Source organism: Apis laboriosa, unplaced genomic scaffold, assembly GCF_014066325.1.
Source record: "Apis laboriosa isolate Shangri-la unplaced genomic scaffold, ASM1406632v1 scaffold71_cov137, whole genome shotgun sequence".
In the NCBI taxonomy this organism is placed as follows: Eukaryota; Metazoa; Arthropoda; class Insecta; order Hymenoptera; family Apidae; genus Apis; species Apis laboriosa.
The window spans coordinates 2,041,255-2,069,249 of record NW_025224229.1 but is presented as its reverse complement, the minus strand read 5'-3'; the positions used below and the strand labels follow the sequence as shown (position 1 = coordinate 2,069,249).

The window sequence follows — 27,995 nt, the reverse complement described above, 5'->3', positions numbered from 1 at the left end:
TGCTTCAGTTCTTTTAGATATATCATCAAGTGAACTCTTACAAGCAAGTGCAATATCATCTTCACTATTCTTCAATTTATTGATTCAGGTAATTGTTTTAATTATCATAAATGCAGTGTATATATAAAAGTTATAATGAATGCATCAAATTAATTTGTAATATTTAAATAAATAATTGGAATATTTTTGTTAACTTTTGAAAACAAAAGTTTTGTGATAATATACACATTGAACATTTCAGAAATTAAATTTAATATCTGGTAAATATGTAAAAATATATTTTGAAGAATATATAGCAACATTTTCTATAATTGGTTTATATTAACATTTTTTTTCTTTAATATTATTAATATTATTATAAATTGAAATTATAAAAGTATAATATTTAATTTGAAAAAAGTCTGAATTTCTTTAATTATATTTATAAAAGATAATTATTATTAAACAAAAAACATTACAAAGAAGAGTATATATTTGAATAGAAGTTTCATATCATATTTTATTATATATATATTTATCTCTTTCCCTCTCTCATATATATATATATATATATATATATTATATATACTAACTTATTTTAAAAACAAAGAAAAGAAATAGAAAAATATTTATATAAAAATATTTAATTATTAAAAAATTTTTAGATACAAAAAAATAAATCATAAAGGATTGGAAAAGAGTCTTTAGTATGATAAAAAAAAAAATAAATTGATATGAGTTCGATAAAAAATCTTATATTTTATTAAATACTATATTTTATTAAAAAATAATCGGAAACAATCGGAATAAAACAAAGTGTTGTAAAATTTAAAAGAACTGGTGGTGAAATTATTCTATATGTATATATATTTATATACATATATATATAATTAAAATAGAAGATAATATTTTAACATTGTGTAAAATAATTTATCATAAATTATTAATTCTATTGAATTTAATAAAAATATTTGATTTTAATAAAAGTAATAAAGAAGCAGTATTTCAGCAAAACAAAATAAAATATTACTTCAAAACTTTATTTCAAAATAATATTAAAATACAAAAATGTAAATTATTTTTTATGTTATTAATATAAATAGAAATAAAATCTTACTAACTCTAATCATATTTATCAGATTCATATTATGTTTATAATTATTCAATTTTTATTATTGAATCAAGAAAATCATTAATAGTTTTATTGTTTTTTTCAGTTTTAATTTTAGTTTTTTTAGTTTAAATTATATGTTTATATTTTTATTCGTCATTATATATATTATATGAATCTAAATACATATTAATATAATTATATGTGTGTATAATGTATATAATATACATATAATATAGTATATATTTAGTATAGTTTTTATTTATTATATATTTATTTCTGAATATATATTTATATTACATAATTATTCCTGAATAATATCGAATAATTCTGAATAAATATTATATATGTACAGATTATAAATATATACTGAATAAATATTATATATATACAGATTTATTTATTTATTATATTTATATATATTTTATTTATTATATTTTATACGATATTTTAAAAAATATCTTATAATATCTTAAAAAATTGTGAAATTATGATTCTTAAAAAAAAAATGTTATTTTTATAAAAAAAAATTACATTATAAAATGATCAATAACTGCTGATATAACTAAAAAAAAATATTTTTATATTAAAAAATAAATCGAAAATATAGAATTAAATTTTATAAAAATTATAACATATTGTTTTCGGAAAAATTAATTTTAAATATTTATCAAGTAAACTTGCATTTAATTAATTATAGCTTATTCTTTCGATTCAATGTTTATTGTGCTAAATAATTAAGAATGCACAATAAAAGAAAATATTAACTTATAATAAATTTTATTATTAAAAATTACATAAATTATTGAAAATATTGACTATTTTGTTGAATATATAATTTATTTTACAAATTAAATTTCTGTTTTTTAATTATTTTGCTGTTTTGATTGATTGAACAGGAAACTGATTCTTTCTTTTAATTAATCTAAATTTGTAATTTCTTCTGAATAAATATTGACTTTTTTTTTTGAAGATTAGATTGATGTGATAGAATTTGGTTTTCTCATTTCACTTTATTTGACTTTTATTTATATCAAATTTAGATGGATTCACATAAAATCAGTTGTTTATTATGCATAAATTATATTGTGTCATAGAACACAATGTTATTCAATTAGACAACATTTTCAATAATTTCTATAATAATAAAATTTATCATAAATTAATATTCTAAATTTTAATCTTGATTAATTAATATAATAAACATAAATCTGAAGAGAATAAACTACAACGAGATACATTAGTAAAATGTATTCAGCGAATATTTAAAATTGATATTTTCAAAAATTAATTTTCATACGAAAAAATTTTATTTTATTATGTTTGATTAAATTTTTTGATATAGAATTACTTTTTTTCCTATCGTTTTCCTACTGTACGATCATATATAGAAATAAATAAAAAAAATATATTTATATTTAAATATATTTAAAAATATATTTAAATATTTATATATTTTAAATATATTAATATATTTATATTATATATTTATATGTTATAAAAAAAAATTTTATATTTCATTTATAATATTAAATTTTATATTTTCTTTATCTATTTTTCTCTATATTTTTAAGTTTTGTTTATATGTTAAAAAGAATTGCAGAAATAATCTCTTATAAAAAATGATTAAGGAATTATATATTTAGGAATTATATTATCTTTACAAATTTCAAGTAAAAATTCCTTTTTTTGCATAAATATTCTCCTATAATAAATCTTTCTGTATACTAAATTTTTAGAAATAATATAAAAAAAATTATTGTGAAAAAAGTTATAGTAAAAACTGAATTATACATATATATTTAATCATGTGACTTCTATATTAAAAAATAATAATATCATAATATAATCTCAATATTCAATTTTCATTTGAAATTTTTTGTTATAAATAATAATACTGAAAAAATCAAAACATCAAAATCAGATCACTCTGTATTTCAGTTTATTAATAAATTTATTTATAGATAAATTTATAATATAAATATAAAATTTATGAATAGTTAATATAAAATTTAATTAGTTAATATTTAGTTAATATAAATTTTAAATATAAAATTTAAATATTAATAGTTAATATAAAATTTATAAGTAAAATTTAAAAAAAATTTTATAAATTTATTTTTTAAATAATAATATTTTGTAAATACTTTTATATTTTTATATAACTTAATAATAAAAAAAATATGAATCATATTTTTATTATTATTTTTATTTGCTTTAGTATTTATCATTTTATTTAAACACATATTTTATTGAAATATATGTTTTAAAAAATAATATTAGAAGTATTATTAAAATACTAGAAGTATTTTAATAATTGAAAAATATAAAATTAAAAAAATTATTTATTAAAATAATTTTTATTAAAAAAATAATTCTTTTCTAATCAAAATAAAAGAAAAATATAGAAGAAATAAAAAGATTTTTTTTCTTAACTATGAATTGATTTTATTAACTAATGAATTAACTTTTTTAAATATATATATGGAGTTAAATATATAATACATCATTAAAAATTTCTGCATTACATTATTTATATGTATATTTAAAATCTATATTCCGTCTAATTTTGACTATATATGTATATTATATACTAGAAGAATATATTATAGTAAGAAAATAATAAAATTAGTATATAAATTAGTATAATAAAATACGAAATAATCATATATTTATATTGTAACTTTTATATTTTTTTTTCTTTCACAATTAATTAAAAAGAATTAAATATTTAAATGTTTTTTAATTATTCAAAAGAACTTAAAAATTATTTTGTTTGTATTATGTGTAATTGGCTTGTTACACAAGTTTTGAAATTGTTCTAATTATTTCAATTTTAATTATGAGAATCAAAAAATATCTGAAGGTGCTAAATCAGAAGAATAAAGAAAATAATTAAAATATATAACTTAATAATAAAAATATATTATAATAATATAACAATAAAATATGAAATTATAAAAATTTCTTTTTTATTAAAAACCATTATTATTACTATTATTATTAATGTACAATTTCAAGATGATGATTGTTACGCAATTCATTTGAATATATATTAATAACATTATATTAATAACATAATTTGAATATATAATAATAAAATATTCATTTGAATATATATTAATTTTTTTATAAAAAATAAAAAAGAAATTTATATTTCCTAAATTTTAGCAGACTTTATTTGATTGCATAATTAAAATTAAAATTGAAAAATAAACAATTTCAATTTAAATTAACTGCAATAAATCTAAATCAAATCAATCTTAAATTTATTCAATTCAATCCATTCTATTGACAGAATTAGATTAAAAATATAAACTTCAGTAGTTTCTATAAGGATTAAAGATTTTATTTACTATGCAATATAAAATGAAAGTTTTTATTATCATTGCTATTAAATTTATATACATTATATTATTATTATTATTATTATACATATTATTATTTATATATTATTATATACATTATATATTATATATAATTATTTATACATATATATATACATATATACATATATAATATATATCTTAAAAATATTAGAACATCTGTAAACTAAGATTCCTAAAAATTTGTTATATTATATTAGATTAAACTATGCGCTTTATGATTGATCAATATTTTCTAATAACTCGTTAATTAAAACTATAACGAAAGTTTTGAAAAATGTTGTTTGAAATTATCTCAGAAAATCTTCAATTTATGAATGTTCTAACATTTTTGGAAATATCTTGTATATTTATTTAAAAATCATTATATTAATTCATTATAATCATTATATATATTTTTCTGTAATATTACTTTTTATTTTTTTTATATTTTTTATTTTTTATTTTTTTTATATATAACAATTTATATTTATATTTTACAATAAAAGTCAATTACAAAATTAATATGTTATCCAAGATTTTGCAATATATTGATCGCTATATTCAACGCTGAAGTTACATTCATATATATGTATATAAAATACAGGCTACAAAATATGACTAGTTAGACAATACAAACGATTTGTTTTCTTTTTTTTAAAGTGAAAAAACAAGGAAAAACATATGTATATATTAGTATATATATAATATGTATGTACTTATTTATAAGTATATATTTTAGTTTTATTATTATAATCTTATCATTATAAATTCTTATAAACTATCACTGCTAAATTTGAGTTAAATTTAATGCAAACCTAATTTAAATTTATCTATATCTATCTCAAATATTAGAAAGATATTTATAAGATATTTTTATTTTTTTTTTCCAAAAAGTTTCTCTAAGTAATATTATATTCTATTAAAATTATATTCTAAGTAAAAACAAAAAAAATTATCATAATTTTATGAATTATATATATTTTTTATTAAATAATTAAGATGGAGCAATAGCATTTGAAAATTATTCAGGATATTTAGATAAGATATTATATTTAATGATAATTAATTAATCATTTTATTATATTAATGTCATCGAAATTGATAAGAAAGTGCTTTTTAAATAATATTTAAAAAAGAATTAATTATAGTGATTATTTTTAAAATCGAAAAAATATAAAATGTAAAATATATATTGAAACATAAAAAAAGAGAAGAATATCTTTATTTAAATTATATATTTAAAAAAAAGATATATCATAAATAATGAAAAAAAAATTTATGAAAAAAAAACACTTCTTTTAAAAAGAAAATAACATAAATAATATTATTATTATATAAATTTTATAAAATTAAATATTATTATTATATAATAATATTATTATTATATTGTTGATATATGATAAAAATATAAATTTAATGACTTAGATAAAATTTCTAAGACTTGTAAAAATGAATTTAATGCATAAAACTTAGATAGAAATAATTAAAAAATTAATAATAATATAATAAATAATAACAGAAATAGTAAATAATAAAATAAACAATAACAGAATCAACAAAATAATATAATAAAGCTTGTTTAAATATTATTAGATAATATTTCAAATAAAAGTTAAATGATTTTAAAGAGCGTATATAAATTTTCTCATAGATCGATAAAGGACTTGTGAAGAATAATTGTTTTTATAATTGTTTTATAATTGTTTTTATAATAATTGTTTTTTATAATTGTTGTTATAATAATTAATAATTTTATAATGTTTTTTAATTAATTTCATTATGTTAATTTTATAATGTTATAATTTTACAATTTTATAAATTATAATATATATTAATTAATTTCTTATTATTCTTTATATTTTATAATTCTGTAATTCTATATATTTATATAGTATACTTTATATTTTATTTCTTTATATTTCATTATATATTTCATTATATTTCTTTATATTCTTTATATTTATATTCTTATATTTCTATAAATGATTTATTTATTTTCTACAAAACAAAAATTTAATAATATTAATCATAAAATCATAGATACGAGAGAAAAGAAATCAGAAATTTAATTAAGTCTGTAAAAATAAAAAATTATTTATTATATATTATATATCATTATATATCATCCGATTAAGAATATTTTTCTATTTAATATTTAATAGATATAAAATATATTATGAATAAAGAACATATTGTTAATGCTATAATAAATTTTTTTGTCAAAGAAATCTTTCGCTACATCCGATAATTTAAAGATTAAAAAATTTTTTACTTTTATCCATTCAAAATACCATTAATGGAAGATAATATAATATAATATAATATGAGAGAAACTTTCACCTTTTTTATATTTCATGTAATTGATGCAGTTCCCAGGTATAAATATAATTTAGAAATTCTCAAACTTATTACTAAGATATTCGTTATAAAAATACCAGATTCAATCTCTTGAGAACTTTTCACACATTATTTACTTCTAATAATTGAATTATTTTTTACTATTCCTTGATTTTCTTCATGAATAAATGAGATATATATTATAAAATAGACTTTTATTAAAAAATACAATGGTTTATTAAATAAGATTAAATTATATAATCATATTCTTTCAATTTTTTTATACACTGAATATATATTTATTTTTCTCTATTTAACACGCATTATTAGTAACATTAAAAAAAATTTTTAATCAATATAATTTATTTAAAAGAAACTAATTTAAGATACTTCATTATTACATATTTCAAATATTATTTTATTTTCTTGACATATAACACTAACAAATTTTCAAAGTATTTTTAAATTTTTTAATAACTTTTGTTGCAATTATTCTTAAATTGTTCTTAATTAATAAAAAACTGATAAAATAATCATTAATTTTTATTATTTTTTACACTACACATTTGGTAATGTTTTTGTAATTCAATATCGTTTATAATATGTGATATTTTATACAAATTTTTATCTTTTTTTATGTTACATATTTATATATTTATATTTTAATAATTTATGAAATATAACTATAATAGAAATACTTATTATACATATATTTTTGCTATTTTTTTAAATATTTACTAAAATTTTAACAACAGAATATCACAATTTTTTTTCTAAATTGTAATTAATTTTGAAGAATATAAAGGAAAAAATACGAATAAAAAAAATAGGATATAAAGATTGTATTTCAAATATTATGATAATGAAAATACTTTTCTATAGAAATCATTGTTAATAGTTAATAGTTATCTTTCAATTTTATTTATTTAACGAATATTTCAATCATAATAAAAAATTTCTATGTGTGTTTATTAAAATAAAATTTAATTTAATTTAAAGAATATAATATGTTAGAGAATGTGAATATCATATTTAAAAAATCAACAAAATCACATTATCAATTACATTATATAATTATATAGTTTTATTAATGAAGATTTGAAGTATTTATGTTAAAATTTTATTTTATTACGATAAAATTAGGAAAAATGAAATAATAAATTGATAGAAATACGAGATATTTGACTAATAATAATATTATTTTAAATTAAAATTTTAAATATATATATAATTATATTAAAAAATTTTAATATAATTTTAAATTAAATTAAATTTTAAATTTTAAATTTTCTAAAGATTTTAAGAAAAAAATTATAGAAATACATTATTCATCGTGTTAATTAAAATTCATTGTTTATCATAATTATTCAGAAAGTACAATTTAGATATGCTATTATTGCAAAATAATAAGAATAAATTGTTTTATTATATTTGACACTGTATATTATGTTTGTATATTTATTTCTATTAATAGATTCTATCAATATTTTTATTAATATTTTAACACGGTTGGATAATTTACTTTCTTCAAAAATGACAATGTCTCATATTATTATCTAAATTTGTATTGATTTTATATTTATTTGATTTTATATTTATTAGAAAAAATCTTATAAAATCTATAATATTTATTTTTATATTGTATATTCCATATGAAATTTTTTTATTTGATTAAAAATATTTCATATTTTTCATATTTTATCCATATTATTTATTTATTAAAATTATTTTAATAAATGAAATGTTACAATATTTTTTTTTTTAAATTTATTATTATATAAATACTTTTTAAATTTATTATATCTATTCAATACAATTTATTTAGTTATATATAATTAAAGTAGTACAATATTTATTAAAATGATATTTTTATTTTTTTATTATTTTTTTAAAGTATTAATTATAATATTTTTAGAATATGACTTGATTTTATTTTTTGAGAAATCAAAAAAAAGATTGAAATAATAATTTGTTTTTTTCATCAAATTCAATAAATATTAATAAAATTCGAAAATTCAGAAATTTCATAATTTTTCTTTATTTCTTCAAAATAATGCAATTATTTTTTCTAATGATATATTAATTAATATATTAATATATTATAAAATAAAATAATAGATTATAAAATATATAATTATAAAATAATAGATTATCCTAAAAGTTCATTATTTGTACGTACGGTTCTGATAGCTATGATTTGAGAAATATAAGTATTATAATTTTTTCTTTTATAAATTATTTTGTAAACTTTTAAAAATGTTAATTATTATTTATTTATTGAAATTTTATTAATAAATAAAGTTTTACATGTTTTTATTGAAATTAATTACTAGCAATATTTTTCACATCAACTGCTATTTTTAAATATTTTTTATTAATAATTTTTTATGAACATATAAAAAATATTCTCTTCAAAATCAAAATCAAGATTATTGAAATTATCTTCTCCGTAATCTTCTCAATAATTTTATATTTGCGATATCAAAAAAAATCTTGACAAATGATCTTTGTTTAAACAAAATTTTTTTTATGTCATGAATTATATTATATTTATTTTTTATATTATGGAACCGTATATCACGTATATGCTATATAATGAAATAAAAAAATCTTCAAAATAAAAAATAAAAGAAATATATAAATAAAAGAAATATATTTTAAATATTTCAAATAGGTTTATAATAATTAATGTTTATAATATTTTTTTTTTTCTATAAAATTAGCAAATGTAACTTATCTCATCAAATCAATGTGACTTATTTTTTTTTTATTAATTACATTAGTTTTTTAGCCGATTTTCAGAATTTAAATTTGAAATGATGATCGGCTCATACGCGTTGCAAATTTTTGCTATAATGATCCAATAAAATTAAATATACATAACAATCACTGAATGTTTTCGATTTTTACTAATTCTTGTAAAATTATTTAATTCATAATTAAGAAAAAGAATTGAAGTGAAAATATAAATCATATTTATCTGATTAACGACATATAATGAGTTAAGATATATTTCGTGACTTCATATATATACTTTAATAGACTGTATCAGACTTTTTTGTCCAAAAATTGGCAGCAAAGATTGTAAAAGATTATTTATTGGTTAATAAAAATACCTTACGGAAGTTTATTAGGTTTTTGACTAAAATAATCTGGACTATTTTCTAAGAAATTAGTTAGCTTTTAATATTGCATTGCATGATTAAAAAGTAATGAGTTTTTTAGAAGATTAAAATTTTGTCAGTATTAAGTTAAAACCAGTTTAAAGTTAAATCTTTCTTAGATTTCTTTAACAATTTATATATTATTTATTTTATTTGTTTAATAAAATGGAAAATAAGAGTTGAATTAATATTTCTAATTTTTTTTTCATTTGTTTATTTCCATTTTATATTGAAAGATTTTTCAAGATATTTGGAAAAAATTACTAATTTTCCTTTGTTCGTTTTAACTCATTTTCTATTTTTTTCTTTTCAATTTAATCAATGGAATTGATTTTATTGGTTATTTTTTTTATTTTTCTAATGGCTTGTCGAAATGAGTAATCTATATCTTCAAATAATGTCAAGTTGTTTTATGAGATTGTTTTTCTTTTAAGCATTTGGATATTGAATGTACTACTAACGTTTTTTTGTGTGATCTTTTACGACTTAACATTTTTATAATTTCTAAAGAATAATATTAATTTATTTATAATACTAATTTTTATTTTTGATCTTCATATAACTATTTGAACCAAAGTATTAAATTGCTCTATTGCATTATTTATATTTTTCTCTATTTTTAATGAAATATTTAACTAAAACAAATTATTAATAATTTTATGGAATTTGTCCTAATCAATTTTAGTGAAAATATTAATGGTTTTTTTTATTAGCTGTTAAAAATAAAATATTAATTTGTGCAATTGTATACTGCAGAATTGAGATCTAAGCATATTTTAATAATAATTTTATTTTTTATCTTTTATTATAAATAAATTTAACAATAAAATAAAAATTAATATTTAATATTTAATATATAATATGATACATAAAAATAATTTAAAATAAATTAAATAAAACAGAGAAATTATATTTAAAATGATTTATTTATTGAGAAATCTGCAAGGAAGTGAAATTAATCTTTAGTTTTATTTTTTCATTTTTTGATTAAAAGTTTACCCAACAATTTTTTTCGTAATAGTTTGATAGAGCACTAAGTTTTGAACATTTTGCAATTTATAATTTTGTGCTCGATCTTGTATCAAAGTTATTTAATAAGCAAAAAATGAAATGAAAATTGATTTCACGTTCTTAAAGTATTATATTTTGGTAAAAAAAATTAAATATATGATCATTACATTTTACAAAGCTTCGTTAAAAATTAAAAATCGTTCATTAATATTTTATTAAAAATAAAAAATTGTTACTTTTGTGATCTATTATATATGTGCAGTATATTATATATATAGTATCCTAAAATTTATAGATGTTTATTAAAATTTGTTTATTATGCATTTTTTCTTTATATTTGTTTTTATATTTTTATATAATTAATTTATATAAACTTGTGAGAATTATATTATAATTATATTTTTATATAATTAATTTATATAAATTTGTGAGAATTATATTATAACATAATTATAATTATATTATAATATAATATATTGAATATATGAATAATTTATATAAATTAATTGTAAAATTATTATTATATATTATAACAAAATTAATAAATTAAAATGAAAAATGAAAAAATTTAAATTAATATTTTTCTACCTAAATATATATATTGTAAAATGAAATCTTTCTAATGAATATTAATCATTAACTTTTTAAAATAAAATTACGTATTAATTTACATAATTGTTTAAATGATAACATTAAATAAAAAAATGAAGTTCAGAAATTTTCAATTGCATTTATTTATTATTATTTTTAAAATAATTAATATATTTATCATAATATATTAAAATTTTAATAACTTAGCTATTTTATTTTAATTTTGTTAAATGTTATCTAGATATATTTAAATGTGCATTATCTATATCATATTTACTTGTATCATATATTTACATTACTTTTTGCAAAAAATCATAAATTATTATAAATAAAAATAAACTATTATGAGAATACAAATGAATTATTGATAGAAAATAATTCTACATATAAAAAAAAACAAAAAATATATAAAATTTTTTTATATCAAAATATATAAAAATAAATAAATATTTTCAAATTTAAAAATTAATTTTTTCTTATTTGAAAATTTATTTAAATTTTCGAAAAAATTAAACTTTCACTAACTGATAATAAATGTACAATTTTGATTTTTTTTAAAATAAAGATATAAGCGATAACATTTTATTTTATTTTGTATAATTTTTATTTATTTTCATATATAGAATTATCTGTTATCGAATTTTATAATTATTATAAATTCTTATGTTTATTATTAGTTTTATTTAAGTATATATAAATAATATTAATAATTATAATCTTTATAAACTAACTTTACAAAAACTAAAAATTTATATTTATATATTCGTTTCAATATTTTAGAAAATAAAATCTATAAAAAAGATGCTTTGATTATATTAATGTAAAATAATAATTAATAATAAATGTTCATTAGAATGAAGACAATTGGAAAACAAAATTGGTTTTACTTAATATCTACCACTACATATCTCATGATATGCGTCGTTGCCGAAAAGGTACAGTATTTACAAGACAAATATATTCTATTATCTGCTAAATAATTAATAGATATATGTTTATATCGATAATATTGATAAAAAATAATCATATATTTCATTTATTAAAATTATCGTATCATTAGAAACATTAATAATGTATATTATATAATGTACATAATATATAATATAAACATTATGAATAAAAATTAACATTCAATAATAATAATAATAAAATGGAATATCACATATTATAAGAATTAAACTTTTTTCAATAAAAAATCAAAATTATTTTTTTTTATATTTTCTTAATGATTCGCGTAATTTTTTATCTAATATTTAATAAAAATTGTATAAAAAAAAATTAACGACAATAAATTAGATTGTTTCTAGATATTTATAAGCTTTTTTTATAAGCTTTTTAATTTTATTTAAAAGATAAAAAATGAGTGAAAATATAGAATAAATATTTCGCATATTTTAAAAAATAAAAAAAATATTGGATAAAATAATAATAATCTAATATCTAAAAAAAAGCTTTTTTTATCAATTTTAATGATTTTTGATTATATTATATACATATATTTTTATATTATATTTTTTTATTAAAAGAATTTCGATTATGTTTGTTGCGCTCTTAACGATTCTATTTCAATTTAATAATATTTAGTTTTTAAAATAATATAAATCTAAGTAAAATAATTGTTGCCTATTGTAGAATAAGTGTTGCTAATGAGTGAAATTACTTTATGTTGCTTAGTTGTTGGTTGATTTTCTATTTTTTCAGAATTCGATTTGTCTCGTTAAAATATCACTAATTAGTAATTTTCTTTTTTTCTTTGGAAACTAATTGAAAAATATTTTGATAATTATGTTCAATCTTTTCATGTTTGTCAAACATTCGTGTAGGAAAACATGGAATAATGTCTGAAGATTCGCGTTTCAAGATAAGCCTTTTTTGGAAAAATGCTTTGATCAAAAAGATCATCACAAATTGCTAAGTTATCTTATTGAAAAATCTGGTTTGCAATATGTTTTTTACAATTATTGAATGCAGACAAAAGATAGATCTCGAAGCATGGATGTTTATTGCTTTAAAATAAGTAAATTTCTAAAAAATTTTCAATTCAAAAATAATCTCATTTTTTGTTTATGTTATAATGTTTTGTTTATGTTATGTTCTAACGAACTTTATAAGTTTCGTTAGAAAAGATCGAATGACTTCACTTCTCTGGACGTATTGTTGCGATGTATATATTCACTGTAAAAAAATCGAAAAATTTAAATTTAATTCAATAAAAATTTATATTAATTAAAAATACGATTGAATCACAGAATCTCAATATTATTAAAAATTTAAATTTTAATTATCTTTAACATAATTTTGTTATCATTTTATTATTATATTTATATTGATTATTAAATTGATAATAAAATATGATATAGTTATTATCAATTATTATCAATTATTATCAATTAATTGAATATTGATTAATTTTTATTCATTACATTTTTTTATCAGATTAACAGAAAAAAAATTGTAACGATTATTATAACGATTATTTATTATTATTTATAATATTTCATATGTATCATAAAATATTCTTATGAATGATATTTATATTTCATTTTTGTTTAATATCTAATTTTTTGTTTTAATTTTTGAAATATAGAACAAAATGTTTTTTAAAGATTGGACTCTTAATATTTCATTATATTATTAAAATTTATTATTAATATTTAAATGATTTTTTTATATTTATAGCAAAAACGACAAATATTTAGAGAACAGGTGTTACCAGCATTAGGAGGCAAAATTCCAGAAGAAGCTTTTAGAACTGATCGCTTAGCATTGAATCGGTTAAACAAAGAAGGCATTACAGTGCCTGATGGTGTGATTTTAGATGCTCGAAATGTACATAAACATACTCAACATATTCAAACAATGCCAGAAATAATAAAGGTATGCACAAAAAAATTTTACATATTAAGAAAATTATATTAAATGCATGAATTATATTAAATTAATTATATTAAATTACATGAATAAATTATTTTTAATATTATTTAATTTTTAAAATAATAAATATTCTATTTTTATTTTGATATTGATATTATATGTGTTTTATTTTTAACTTTTCTTATGTATTTTAATATTACAATTGTTATTATTATTAATTATTAATTTTACGCAAGTAATAAATGTTTTTATTATATAATGTAATAATAATATAATTTTATTATTAATATATAATATAATAATATTATGATTATTATTTACGTATAATTTTCATACAAAAAATCTACATAAAATTCTATAAACTAATTTTTAAAAAATAATTCTTTATTTAATTCAATTTTTTAAAATGATCTAAGGAAGTTGGTTTTGATGCCAAGGAATATATTTTTTGATAGAAGCAAACAACCATTTTTTGGTGGATTCGAGATCACTAAAGGTTCATAATATAAAATAAGTTTTATTTTTTCTATTTTTATATTCTTTTATATTAATTTTATTTATTATATTTTAGTTTTTAATTTTATCTTTATATTTAAAACATATATTATAATATAATGTTATAATTATTATATTAATTCCATCTTATTTTGTACTTTCTAATCTATTTATAAAAAATTTTACTTAGTTCACTTCAATGCCATTTTTAAAATATAGAATATATTATATTCATTTTTGGAGAATTCTAAGATTTTATCGAAACAAATATAAAGTTGATATAAAAAAATCGATTGAAATTTATATATATATATATATATATATATATATAAGTTATTGAATTTTTATGTTAGATGAAATGAAACGGAGATAGCGATATTATCAACGTCACATTTATATTGTATTGCTATCATGCCTAATTATATTTTATAATTATTGAATCATAATTCTTATATTCATTTATTTATAATATGAATCAATCAATATACTAATTCTTTTTTCAATTTTCCCCAAAAAAGTAAATTTAAATATGATAAAAATAAAACTGTTTCATTCCATCTGTTTTTAATCTTATTAAAAGACAAATTTAAATTATATTTTGTAACATAACCTTAATAATATTTAAGAAAATTAATTTTTAGAACTTCATAACTTTAATAAAAATAAACATTAGGATTATGAGACGGGGATAGATTAGTTTTTCTATTCTTCAAAAGTGACTCATTCTCCGGTGAATTTTTATATGAAAAAAATATATAACATTCATTATTATGTGACATTTATATATATAATATTAGACATAGGCATAATATGCTTAATTTTCATGAAAATTTAATATCATAAAAATAAAAATCAAAAAAAGGCATCATAAGTCTGTTTTAATGAAAAAAATGGCAAATCTAATAATTTTTTATCAATAGGAAAATAATTTTTTATAAAAAAGATTATAATGATTGGATTTTAGACATCATGATTTATAAAAATAAGAAATACGATAGCTATTATTGATACTAAAAGTCTAAAAGCAAAATTAATTCTCAAAATGAATAAAGAAAATTACATGAATATAAGAAATATAGCTATACATAAAGAAATAGGAATTAAGATCAAGAACATTTTTAAAAATTTAGATTTAATCATAAATATTCATTTACTTAAAATATTGATCACAATAAAATTTGAAAATTAAATATTGATCAAATATTTGCATGATAATTCATAGACTTATTATTAGGATTTATTGTTGATCAAGAATGAATCAGAATATTTTTGTTACAGGTCTTTCAATCTTAAATTTATGAGAGTTTATTAATGAGAACTTAAAAACTCTAACATAATAAAAATTCAAGAAGTTAGATTTAATTCAAATGTTGTAAATAATAACTCTTCAAATAATAAAAGATTTAAAAGTTAAAATAACATAACATAAATTTATATATATATATATATGTTATTATTATATATATAATAACATAACGTAAATTATTATAATTATAGTATATAAATATGAATAAAAATATGAATATAATAATTATTATGCATTAAAGAAAAGTAGTAATCAAAATAATATATTTGCTATTTATATAAAAATAACTATGATTAATTAATTATTAAAAGAAGTTCAGTGACAATATATGATAATATATAGGATATATATGTCAATGAATAAAAATGCAAATCTTTGGTATAAATGATAAATGATAATATTAGAAAATTATAGATATATAGCTAAAATGATGTGTATTTAAAATTAAGTATAACTACTGCATTATAAGATTTTATTAATATGTATTAAAATTAAAAGTAAATATTTCATTAAGCAAAATGATTTAATTTAAGTTTTAATAATGTAATTACAATATTTCACATAATTATGTGATTTGTATAAAAAATTGATAAAATGTACAGACTGAATGTACACTTAAAAAATATATATAAATATATAATTTCAAAATAAAATTAGTTTAGAGGAAATGATTTGATAAATAATATTTCATATAAGAAATTGATATAAAATCTTATCTTATAATAAATAAGACACCTATCTTATAATAGATAAGAAAAAATATGTTAAAGTTAAATAATTTCTGATTATTTTGTCAAATCATATGAGATATGCTTAAAAGAAAAAGAATTAAAATAACTACTATAAGAATAACATTTATTTAATTAAAGCAGTCAGATATTTTCAGCCAAGTATTATAATTTTAATGATAGATATATTATAGATATATGTTTATTGAAAAAAAATTTTTTTGCAAAAAAAATTATAAATTAAAATTTGTAAAATTATAAATTTAAGAGATATAAAAATAAAAAATAAAAATAGAAAATTAACAAAACAAAGAAAAATAAAAAATATAATAATAATCAAGAATATATAGAATTTTTTATTTTTAAAATTTTTTAAATTTATAGAAATTTTCTAAACAAATCAGATTTAGTTAGTTTTTATGTCTTCTATACATGTCACAACAAAATAATTTCATGAAAAAAAAATTATGATAAGAAAATCAAAAGTATTTGGCTAATGAAATTATCAAAAATATGCTTAAAAAATATTGAAAGCTGTTGTTACAACAGTTTATATTCTAATTTCCTATATTAGTATTAAAAAATTGGACTTTAGCAGAAGAGTAATCTAGAATAAAATCAGATTTAAGACTATTCATTAAAGAATATTCAGTTGCATAATCATGGTGCAGAAAAGAAACAATTAAAATAGAACAAGAAGTAAAAAAAGTTTGATGTTTATTATGATTATGATATTATTATGATTATATTATGATATTAATTATTACAAATGAAAATAAAAAAGGTTGTAAATTAATGCATCCAATTAATCATAAAATTATTTTTAATAAAAAAATTACATTTTAGTAAAGGCATTGTTTTTTTGAAAAAAACGATAATATTTCATTAAAGAATTTAAAAATAATAAAAGCAAAATTATTCAAGATATGTTTATGTAATGAACAGAAAAAATAAAAGAAAGAAAAAATAAATTAGAATAAAATAGAATAAGAAGAAACAGAAGAAAATAAAAAATATAGACAAAAATGAAATATACATAAAAATAGTATAGAATATGTATCAAATGTAAAAATAAATATTTAAGAAGAATTTAAAAGTACAAAAAGCTTCAGAAATTCATTGAATTTTGAATCAAAATACTAATTAAAAAAAAAAAAAAAAAAAAAAATTACCTAATTTTGATGATTATATATATATATATAACAATGATGAATATGAAATAAAAACTTGGCAAAAAAACATTCAGAGCACAGCAAGATGATTCATATAAAGATAGATTTTTTAAATGGTGAAATGGATAAAAAAATTTATACAACTTCATTGTCAATTATTTATTAATCAGAAACTTCTTAACAAATTATGCACTTATACCAAACTTTATACAGATTAAACTAAAAAAGAAATGGAATGAAAAGTTAACTCAAATTTTAAATATAAATATAATAAAAATAAATATAAATAAAACTGACTATAAATATAATAAAATTATTTTTAAATAACAAAAATATGAAAAATTATAAAATTATAAAAAATATTAATAATTTTTATTGATAACCAGATTATTATAATTAATTCAGTAAATTTTAATTTATTCATTATATTTTAAAAAATTATTTTTAATTATTAAAGATCTTGAAGGATTGAAATTTTTTCTAAATATTAAAATAAATTATAAAAAAGATAAGAAATTCTATCAAAATAAAACAAACTTTGAGAAAGTTTAGAATACAAAATCAGCACCATTCAATATTAGCTTTTATATATTTATGCAAATAAAAAACTAATTGCAATAAATCAAGTATAATAAAGATAAGAAACATAAAAAATATTGATAAGTTTTAATAATAATAATTTTCCATTTCAAAAAGCTATATAACTTTATATATTAATTAAACAACTTGGTTTGATATAGGAATCTATTAAAACATATAAAAGTTTTTTATTAAAAAGAGTTTTTAGAATATTTTCGAAATATAAATTCAATTCGAAAAGTTGCATTGAAATGCAAACAAATGAATATAAACTGGTCAATTAATGCTATTCTGATTGAATGAATGATAAAGCAGATAGAAAATATATATCTAGCTTTATATTTTTATTCAAGAAAAATATTTTTACTCTCGAAAAAATATACATAACTATTTATTTTTCTATGAAATTGATATGTTATTGATGTTATGTTATTATATATAATATATTATATATATATATTATATATATTTATGTTATTATGTTATTTATGTTATTGAATGTTGTATTGCAAATAATGTATGTCATTAAAAACCATTTAGTTAATCTCATAAATCTCATTAATAAATCTCATAAAAAAACTGTTGTCAGTAAAACAATCTATTATACATTGAAGAAAATCTTGAATTTGACTTGGACATTGATATACAAAAGAAATACATTAATGTAAAATATGATTTTTATGATAAAACTAATAAAACTATTATTCAAACTATTATTCTACATGAAAATTTTAAATTTTTTATGTAGATGAAATAAAAAATTTTTAAGAAATAAAAAATTAATTAAGACATTTAATTTTGTTTATAAAATAAAATGATTTATTTTTATTTTATAACAAGTAATAATAAATATATTTTCATTTTTGTTAAAAATGAAATAAATAATATAATTCATTAAAAATATGAGATATATTTATTATTTGAAATTATATAATCTAAATTGGAATTTAAATTTAGATGTGTCATCCAATTTTAGTACTTTAGTAGCAGTATTTATGAAAATCAATTTTTAGGACTTGTTTATGATGCTAAATAAAGATAAATTGTTAAAAACTTATTATTAATAATAAACTCATAACAATAATTTCATTAAATCTAATGCAAATTTCAATTATTTCTAATATAATAAATAAATTTTAATCGATATTTTATACCAACTTTTATATTTATTTGAATTTTCAGAATCAACTTTTCAAAAACTAGAGTATCCTATGAATATATTAATATCTTGTATAATAAATTTTATTATTTAAACTTTATTATCATATAGTTTACATTAAATAAAAATTGATTAATATGATTTTTTTATTTTTAAAGGTATACCTAACTCCAGATGGACGATATATTCCACCAGAGGGTAGATTTCATTACAATCATGCAAAAACAATTGACACAACTTATGTTATTCGTACTCCATATTCACGATATAATAATCGTGAGAATTCAAATTTTAATTATTTTAACAATCATCGAGATTTTTCAAAATCACAAACTTATACGAATTTTAAACAACTTGTACCCATAATACAACCTTCAGAAGCTGAAATTTACAAACCTATCATAACACCTTTAGTACTTTCTAATAACGCAGGCTTATTAGAAGAATCTTATGTACCCACTTGGAATATTCACTACAATTGGAATTCTATCTATCAACCATTCGATGATTATATTATCAATAATATAGCATTTTTTAATTCTCATCAGGTATATATTTAATATATATATATATATATTTTCAAATTGAATATTTATCGATAAAGCAAATATATTATATAATATTTTTGATTTTTTAAAGCAATTATTAAATAATGATTATTTAAAAATTTGTTTTTATATAATATCACAAATATTATATTTATTATAATTTCACAAATATTAATTATGATTGCATATAATATAAATAATATAATATAATATTAAAAATATATTATTTTTTTATAAAATGAATTAATTCAATTAAAAATGATTAATTAATACTAAAAATGACAAATAAATAATTTAATTCATAAAGATAATAATAATAGATATGGAATCTAATGATAGAATGTATAAAATGATACATCTTTTTGATTAACTTCAATGGAAAAGCATAATCTGCGAAAAAACGAATATTAATACACGAGATTTTAATTCATTTCATTAAAGCAAATTATTTTCTAAAATATTGCTTCAAGAAAATAGATTATCTAGTCATTTTGAATATCAATATGAATAAGATTTTGCTTGAAAATAATACATGTGATACTGCACTTACTTGCAGTATATGAATATGATAATGAATGATATGAATCGTATGTTAAATTACCATTATTGCATCTTTAATAATTAATCTTTTTCTTATTTTCCTTATTTTTCTTTAACAAACTTCATCTAAGAATCTCGTAGATATCTTTTATATTAATAGTAATTAAATCATGTTACTTTCATGTACATTGTATATTTCAATAGAATATTTTTTTTTATGTAATTTTATATAAGTATAAATATTTATAATTTTTATTTTAAAGAAAAAATTTATATTTTTTTGTGGTAATTTTATCTCCCTTAAATATTATGTTTTTTTAAATATAATATTTATATATTTATATATTACATATATGCTATAAAATAAAAAATTTTTTTAAAAATATTTAAAAATAATTTTTAATTTTAATGAGATAGATAATAATTTTCAATTTTTTTTATTAGTAATAAATTATTACTTTAATTTTATATTTTACAATTGTAGATGAGATTTTATTAAATTTTTTCATTAATATTATATAATATTAATAAATTAAAATGTATATTTTATTTATTTATATTATTTATATTATTTATATTATAATATATAAATAAAAATGTATATTTAATCATAGAAGTATTTATATAGAAAAGTTTTATATATGTATTATATATGTAAAACTTTTAAAATATACATTTATATAAACTTTTATAAATAAATATAATTATTTAATTAGATTATATAATTTAAAAGAAATTAAAAGATATATTTAGAAATTAAACAATTTATTATATATATTTTAAATATAAAATTCATAAAATAATATTTGAAGAGATAGAAATCAGACTAATTGTAAATGAAATTATTATTTGTAATGAAGTTATATCTAGCGAATAATAATTAATTTTGTGATTAATTTTTATGATTTTGTTTGCAATAAATACATGGAATATATTTCTGTATATATGTATATATAATATATACAAATTTATTTTTTAAGTTTTTTTCGAATAAATTTAATAAATGTTTTTAACATGCATCTAACTATTTTAAATTCAATCAATATTTAATTTAAAACCAAAATATTTGATGAAATTATCATATTTATTACATTTATAGGATATAAATATATTTATTTTCATATCCATATCAAATTTCATTCATATAATCCTAAATCATATATATATATATAATTTTAATAGTAAATGCATTAAAACTATGTAGTTTATTTACTTTCTAATCTATTACTTATTGGTAAGATAGATGTTTTGAAAAATATTAAGATTATCATATTTTTTATTTATTTATTTATTATGAAAATGAGAAAAATAAGTCTAAAATAAGAAAAATAAGTTTAAATAAAACGAGAAAAATATTGTTATTTGACTGTTCCTTGATGCAATTTCGACAGTCTATATTAGGTCTATATTAAGAGATATACATGAGTATCGTAATGATATAGGATGTAGGAATAGATTCCTAATAATTTTAAGCAACATTTTCTTTTGCAAAAATTTTTTACAGTTTTGTTAATAAGTTATTAATAAAAAACACTGGTCGATCATATACATAGCTTAGTCAAACCGGAATGGTAGCGTTGATTATGTCCCACTAAACAAGCATGAACAAGTCCAAACAACCAAAAAAATATTATAAATATGGCAAATATTATATCAATAAAAAATTATGTTATGAACAATGAATGTATTATATTACGAACGAGACTAATATTCAACATACTTTGATGACGATAAGACATTTACCTCTGCGCTCGAGGCCTTTTTCGTTCAACCGAACCAACAACTCGAGGCGATGTTCAGTGAATTTTTTATAGCTAATTTAAAATGATTTTACAAACAAATTAATGTATAAAACTTTTATATTTTAATATTTTATATATCTTTATATATAAAGAAAAAAAATTTGTTGAATATTAAATTCTATATTTTGTGTGATATTTTATAAAGCAAACGCCAAAATGCATCCTCAGTTTGTCAGAGTAATAATACAGTAAATAATACAGTAAAATGTCTTTTATCTTTCTTATTTTATTGAGAGGAAATTTTATAATCCTTCTTAATTTTTATTAATATAATTATTTATTATTTATTCTTCTTATTCTATTTATTATTTTTATTTTTTGTCTTTTTATACCTCTTACTTCATCTCTATTTTCATTATTGCTTTCCTTTTCTATTGTCAATTTCTTTCTGAATATAAATAATTTCGTCACTTAATAACGAAAAATCAAACTCATCTTCACTTAAATTAATTTGATTACTACATTCTATTTATTTATTACTACAAAACTCAAAAACTTTGAAAATATTATTCCTATTGCCACTCGACAAATTGTCAAACTCGGACTAATGCCGAAAATGCAGTCTGATTTGCGATCTAATTTGAGATAAGAAAATCTAGCTATTTGACAATATATTATTTTACACTTCATAAGATTATATATATTATATGACCTTAGGAATCTATTCATGAAACGATATTCTAAAAAAATCAATCATAAATAAATATTATCGCTATTCGAATCTAAGTGGTACCTGAAAGTCACCTCTCGAGTTATTACATCAAACCATGTGGTGTTTATAACTCATCATTCGAATGCAAAGTATCTTTAAAAAAAATCGATGAGTTTTAAGCTTGTTTTATGTAATCCTGAATTTGCTTTCATAAATTTTTTAAATGATTCTGAGCCAAATATAAATTTATATCCCTTCCTCTGATTCTATAAAATAAAATTATACATATAATATAATATAATCAAGTTTTAATCAAGCATATCTAGCTATTCCAAATAAAAGTTAATATTGTAATTTTATGATAACTTTAATAATTATATATTAAAAATAAATACAATCTATTCAATATATCTAGTTATATTTAATCCAAAACAATAATAATCATTCTTTAACGCAATAAGTCAAAAATCCAGGAATTTATTTAGTTCAAATAATTTTAAGTAATAATAAAGATAATTTTATATTTATTATTGAGATAAAAATTTTACTTATTAAATTATAAAATTTATAAAATTATACTTATATTTTAAAAAGTTTTGTACAGTTTTGCACTATTATGAATATAGATACATATATTATATTTATAAAATTTCTGTACAAATTTAAATATTTTCATAAATCATATGTATAAAATATAAAAAAAATTATATTATACGATTATTTGGATCTTATATCTTTAGATAGCTGTTAATCTGTTAAAATATTCTTATAAATTTGATTTTAATCGAATTTTTCAAGTTATATATTTTTTTTTATTTTATTATATTCTTTTCATCAAAATCAAAAAGAATTGTTACAGAAATAAATCAGAAATTGTTTTTTTGAAAAATATTATTAAATTGCTATTATTTCTAAATAAACTAATTTTATTTATAATAAATAAATTAAATTTTATAATTAATTATAGAAAAAATAGCGTGCTATTAACAGAACAAGAGAAAATTATTCATTAAAAAAATATATTGTAATATACATAAAAGATATAATGGAAAATCATTACACTAAAAGAAATTCTAGATTAAAATACGATTTTCAACGATAAGATCACGTTCAAGTGATCAAGAATTACTATTAGACTGTTAGACATTAATTATATTAGATATTAGATTGAACAGATATTATTGGACAGAACAAATCGAGAAAAAAAAACATATAATCGTTTTTGCTATATATTCATTAATGACTTATATAATAGCTATATAATAGCTATAATTCAATATATACGCGAGCACTTATTACTTACAAAATTTATGAACATTTTATTCAGAAAAATTCCTCCTATGGAAACTCTTTTTTATTATCTATCACCGATCTTCATTAAGTTTAAATAAAGGATAATATTATCTCAGACTGATTGAGATACTTATTGACGTTTTTGAGAAGAGTCACATTATTGACACTTATAATTGTATATTTTTGACATGCTTCAGCTATGGAACAGAATCTCCGATCCCAAAGGTGACATACTTCAGACGATTGATTCAACGATAATCAACATCATTTTAATTTGAAATCATTGATCCCTGATTAGCAGTATCTTGATATCTTTATATATTAATCACCAACTCAAGGAATTAAAGGAATTTTCCTCTAACTTGGAGATGTCGCGAGTCTATGATATTATTGATTATCATCATATTCCACTGAGAAACCGTGATCCTTTCAATTGAATTAGAAAGAGATTTTCTAATTTTCGTATGAGCTTCATTTGATGGAAAATCTAATTAGCATTCATTGTGAACACGTCTCGTCGCTGAATATGACAAATAGATATTTTTCTTAACAACATATCGTGCTTTGACCGTCGGATATGATAAATAAATAGTTGTTCTATAATTATGCATCGTGTTCTTATTATCGGACACGATCATATAGACTGTAATTGTGAAAAACCTAGCTTTCATATATATTTTGTACAGTCTATTTATTGTTAAAAAAATACAAACAGTCATAAGCCCAGCTTCTATATACATAGTCAACATGTATATGTACACTTAACAAACTTCCATCCACTACTGCAATACTATTGCAAGCGCGAATATAATAAATGAGAATTTTTTAGTAGATAATATGATAAGTAATTCCTGAAAATTAAAATTAAAAATGGTCTAAATATTTATAAAACGCATTCAAGCATTGTAAAGAGCATATCATTCGACGTTATATGTTAAATATTTCAAAAATTATAATTTTATATGTTATATTTGTTAGTTAATATTAATCGTGATTCGATTTCTAAACAAAATATTTCGAATATAACGAATATGATACAAATCTGTATCATACATCTACATATATTGAATAAAATATCATAATATTAAATTTTTATCATCAAACTATTGAATCATTATTAAAGTTATATTTGAATTTGATATTTTTTTAGATATAGTGATCATTATACAAATTCTATTGTATCCAATATTCTAATATATTTTGCTATAAAAAATTAATTAATTAATAAACTAATAAATAATTTTTTTCTATTTCGTTAATAATATATTATTTTGTAATTGAAAAATATAAATTGATTATAAATAAAGTTAGTTAAAAAATTAATAGAAATTTAATCATTTTTCAAAAAAATAGTTGAGTTTCAATCTATTTTTTTAATTTGTTTGATCTTTATAACATACAATCAAAAACTTATTTAATTTAGGATTTTTTTTTATTTTTTAACTAATTTTTTTTAATTAATCAAATTATCAAACAAAAAAATGTATTTTTATATTTTTTTAAGTAAGAAATTATACAAATTATAGAAATTCATAATTTGGTTAAAAATAATTAAATAGAATATTGCAAATGTTAACACAAATATAAGTTAATATTTGAATTTATTTTTAGATTATTACTGATTATCAAGGATTTTTAAATAAGTTTCATGAACGATTTTCAAGATATATAGAATCTCATTTTATAAGAAGGAATCAAAATTTTTCTCCTCAATTTTGGAAATCAAATATGAAAAATATTGAATTAAATACCAAAGTAATATCATATCAGAACATTAAAATGAATACTGACGATACAATTTTCCGCTATCCAAATCTTACCAAAATTCCAGAAACTGATTTCACTTGTGATGGTAGGAAAGGCATGTTTGCTGATATTGAAACTAATTGTCAAGTACGTATATATATATATTAAATATATATTATATATTTTTCTATATTTTTCATTTCAAACATTTTATTTTTATTATATATTTTATTTTACAATACATTTTTGTATTAGAATATGAATTATCATATTTCTTAATTTTAGGTTTTTCACAATTGTTCTGGTTGGTCTAAAACTTCGTCGCTTTGTCCTTCAGGTACAGCATTCAGTAATGCGAAAAAGCGTTGTGAATGGTGGTATACAGTACAGTGTAAATAATCAATTTAATTCTAAAATAATTTAATAATTTTAGAAGAGAATAAATTCATATTTTCATTGAATTTTAGTTCAAATCAATTTGAATTTTATTATTATGATTTTAAACTAAATATAAATTGTGTTCGCTAGCATTTCTTAATTTTTCAAGTCAATTATTATATTTAAATATATTTAAATTATTATATTATAATGCAAATGTTTTTAAATGTTTATTATGAATGCACATTCAATATAAATTTAATTTCGGTGCGAATTTTATACAAATTTTTTTCTTTCAATATTAATTAAATTCAGAATTAATTGTTTAAATAACCAATTGAAAATATCTTTTTAATTGTTCGGCTGATCAATTAAAAAAAATTTGATTTGTGATTAATGATCTTTCACATATGTATTAATATGTAAACATTATTCCTTATTATTTATTAGTATATAGGGATTTTTTACGGATTTATTTTTTATTAATTACATATGAAGCCTCAAACTTTAATAAGATTTTTGGATAACTTATTGGAAAGTTATATTCTCATTAATTTTATTCTCATTAATAATATTGAAATATATATGGTTAATTCGATTTTAATAATATTTTCTACAAGTTAAATTAATAAAAATTTCGGTATACAAAATGTTGATTGAGATTTATTTATAATCAGTTTAAGTTTGTATTAAATGAAGTGAGATGGAAGTACAATATAGATAGATATTATGTTTTGTCTTTTTATGTCAGTTTTGAATTCTAGAATTTCCAAAAATGTCTTATGAATATATTAATATCTTATATTGATTGGCTTTTATTTTTGAATTATAAGTAAAAATATTTTTCATAATAAATAAGATGAAATGTTCTTTTTTTCTTATATAATCAAAATATATTATTTGTTAAGATAAATGGTGTTTTTGTGCAAAATGCATATTGATATATTACAAAATAAATATCACGTATTGTATGAATAACTAAAATTTATCTAAATTAGTCGATTCAATACATATATATATATATATATATATATATGAAAAATAATTTTGCATATAATTTGAAAATTAAAGTCACCGATAGATATATATTTAGAAAAATCTTATTCAAAATAATATCTTTAATAAAATAATCTTTATAAAAGTTATCATTGAAATTAATGAG

The 27,995-nt window shown here is 16.5% G+C and overlaps 1 protein-coding gene across 1 annotated transcript; it reads left to right on the top strand.

Moving 5' to 3' along the window:
- The first annotated feature begins 3 nt into the window (after positions 1 to 3).
- On the top strand, positions 4 to 26,854 carry LOC122719276. The gene is made up of 6 exons (XM_043944941.1): positions 4 to 88; positions 12,415 to 12,496; positions 14,241 to 14,438; positions 20,033 to 20,422; positions 26,321 to 26,602; positions 26,741 to 26,854. Exons 2-6 carry the CDS (start codon positions 12,416 to 12,418, stop codon positions 26,852 to 26,854), a joined length of 1,065 nt encoding a protein of 354 aa, XP_043800876.1. The 5' UTR covers positions 4 to 88; position 12,415.
- Positions 26,855 to 27,995: the final 1,141 nt, after the last annotated feature.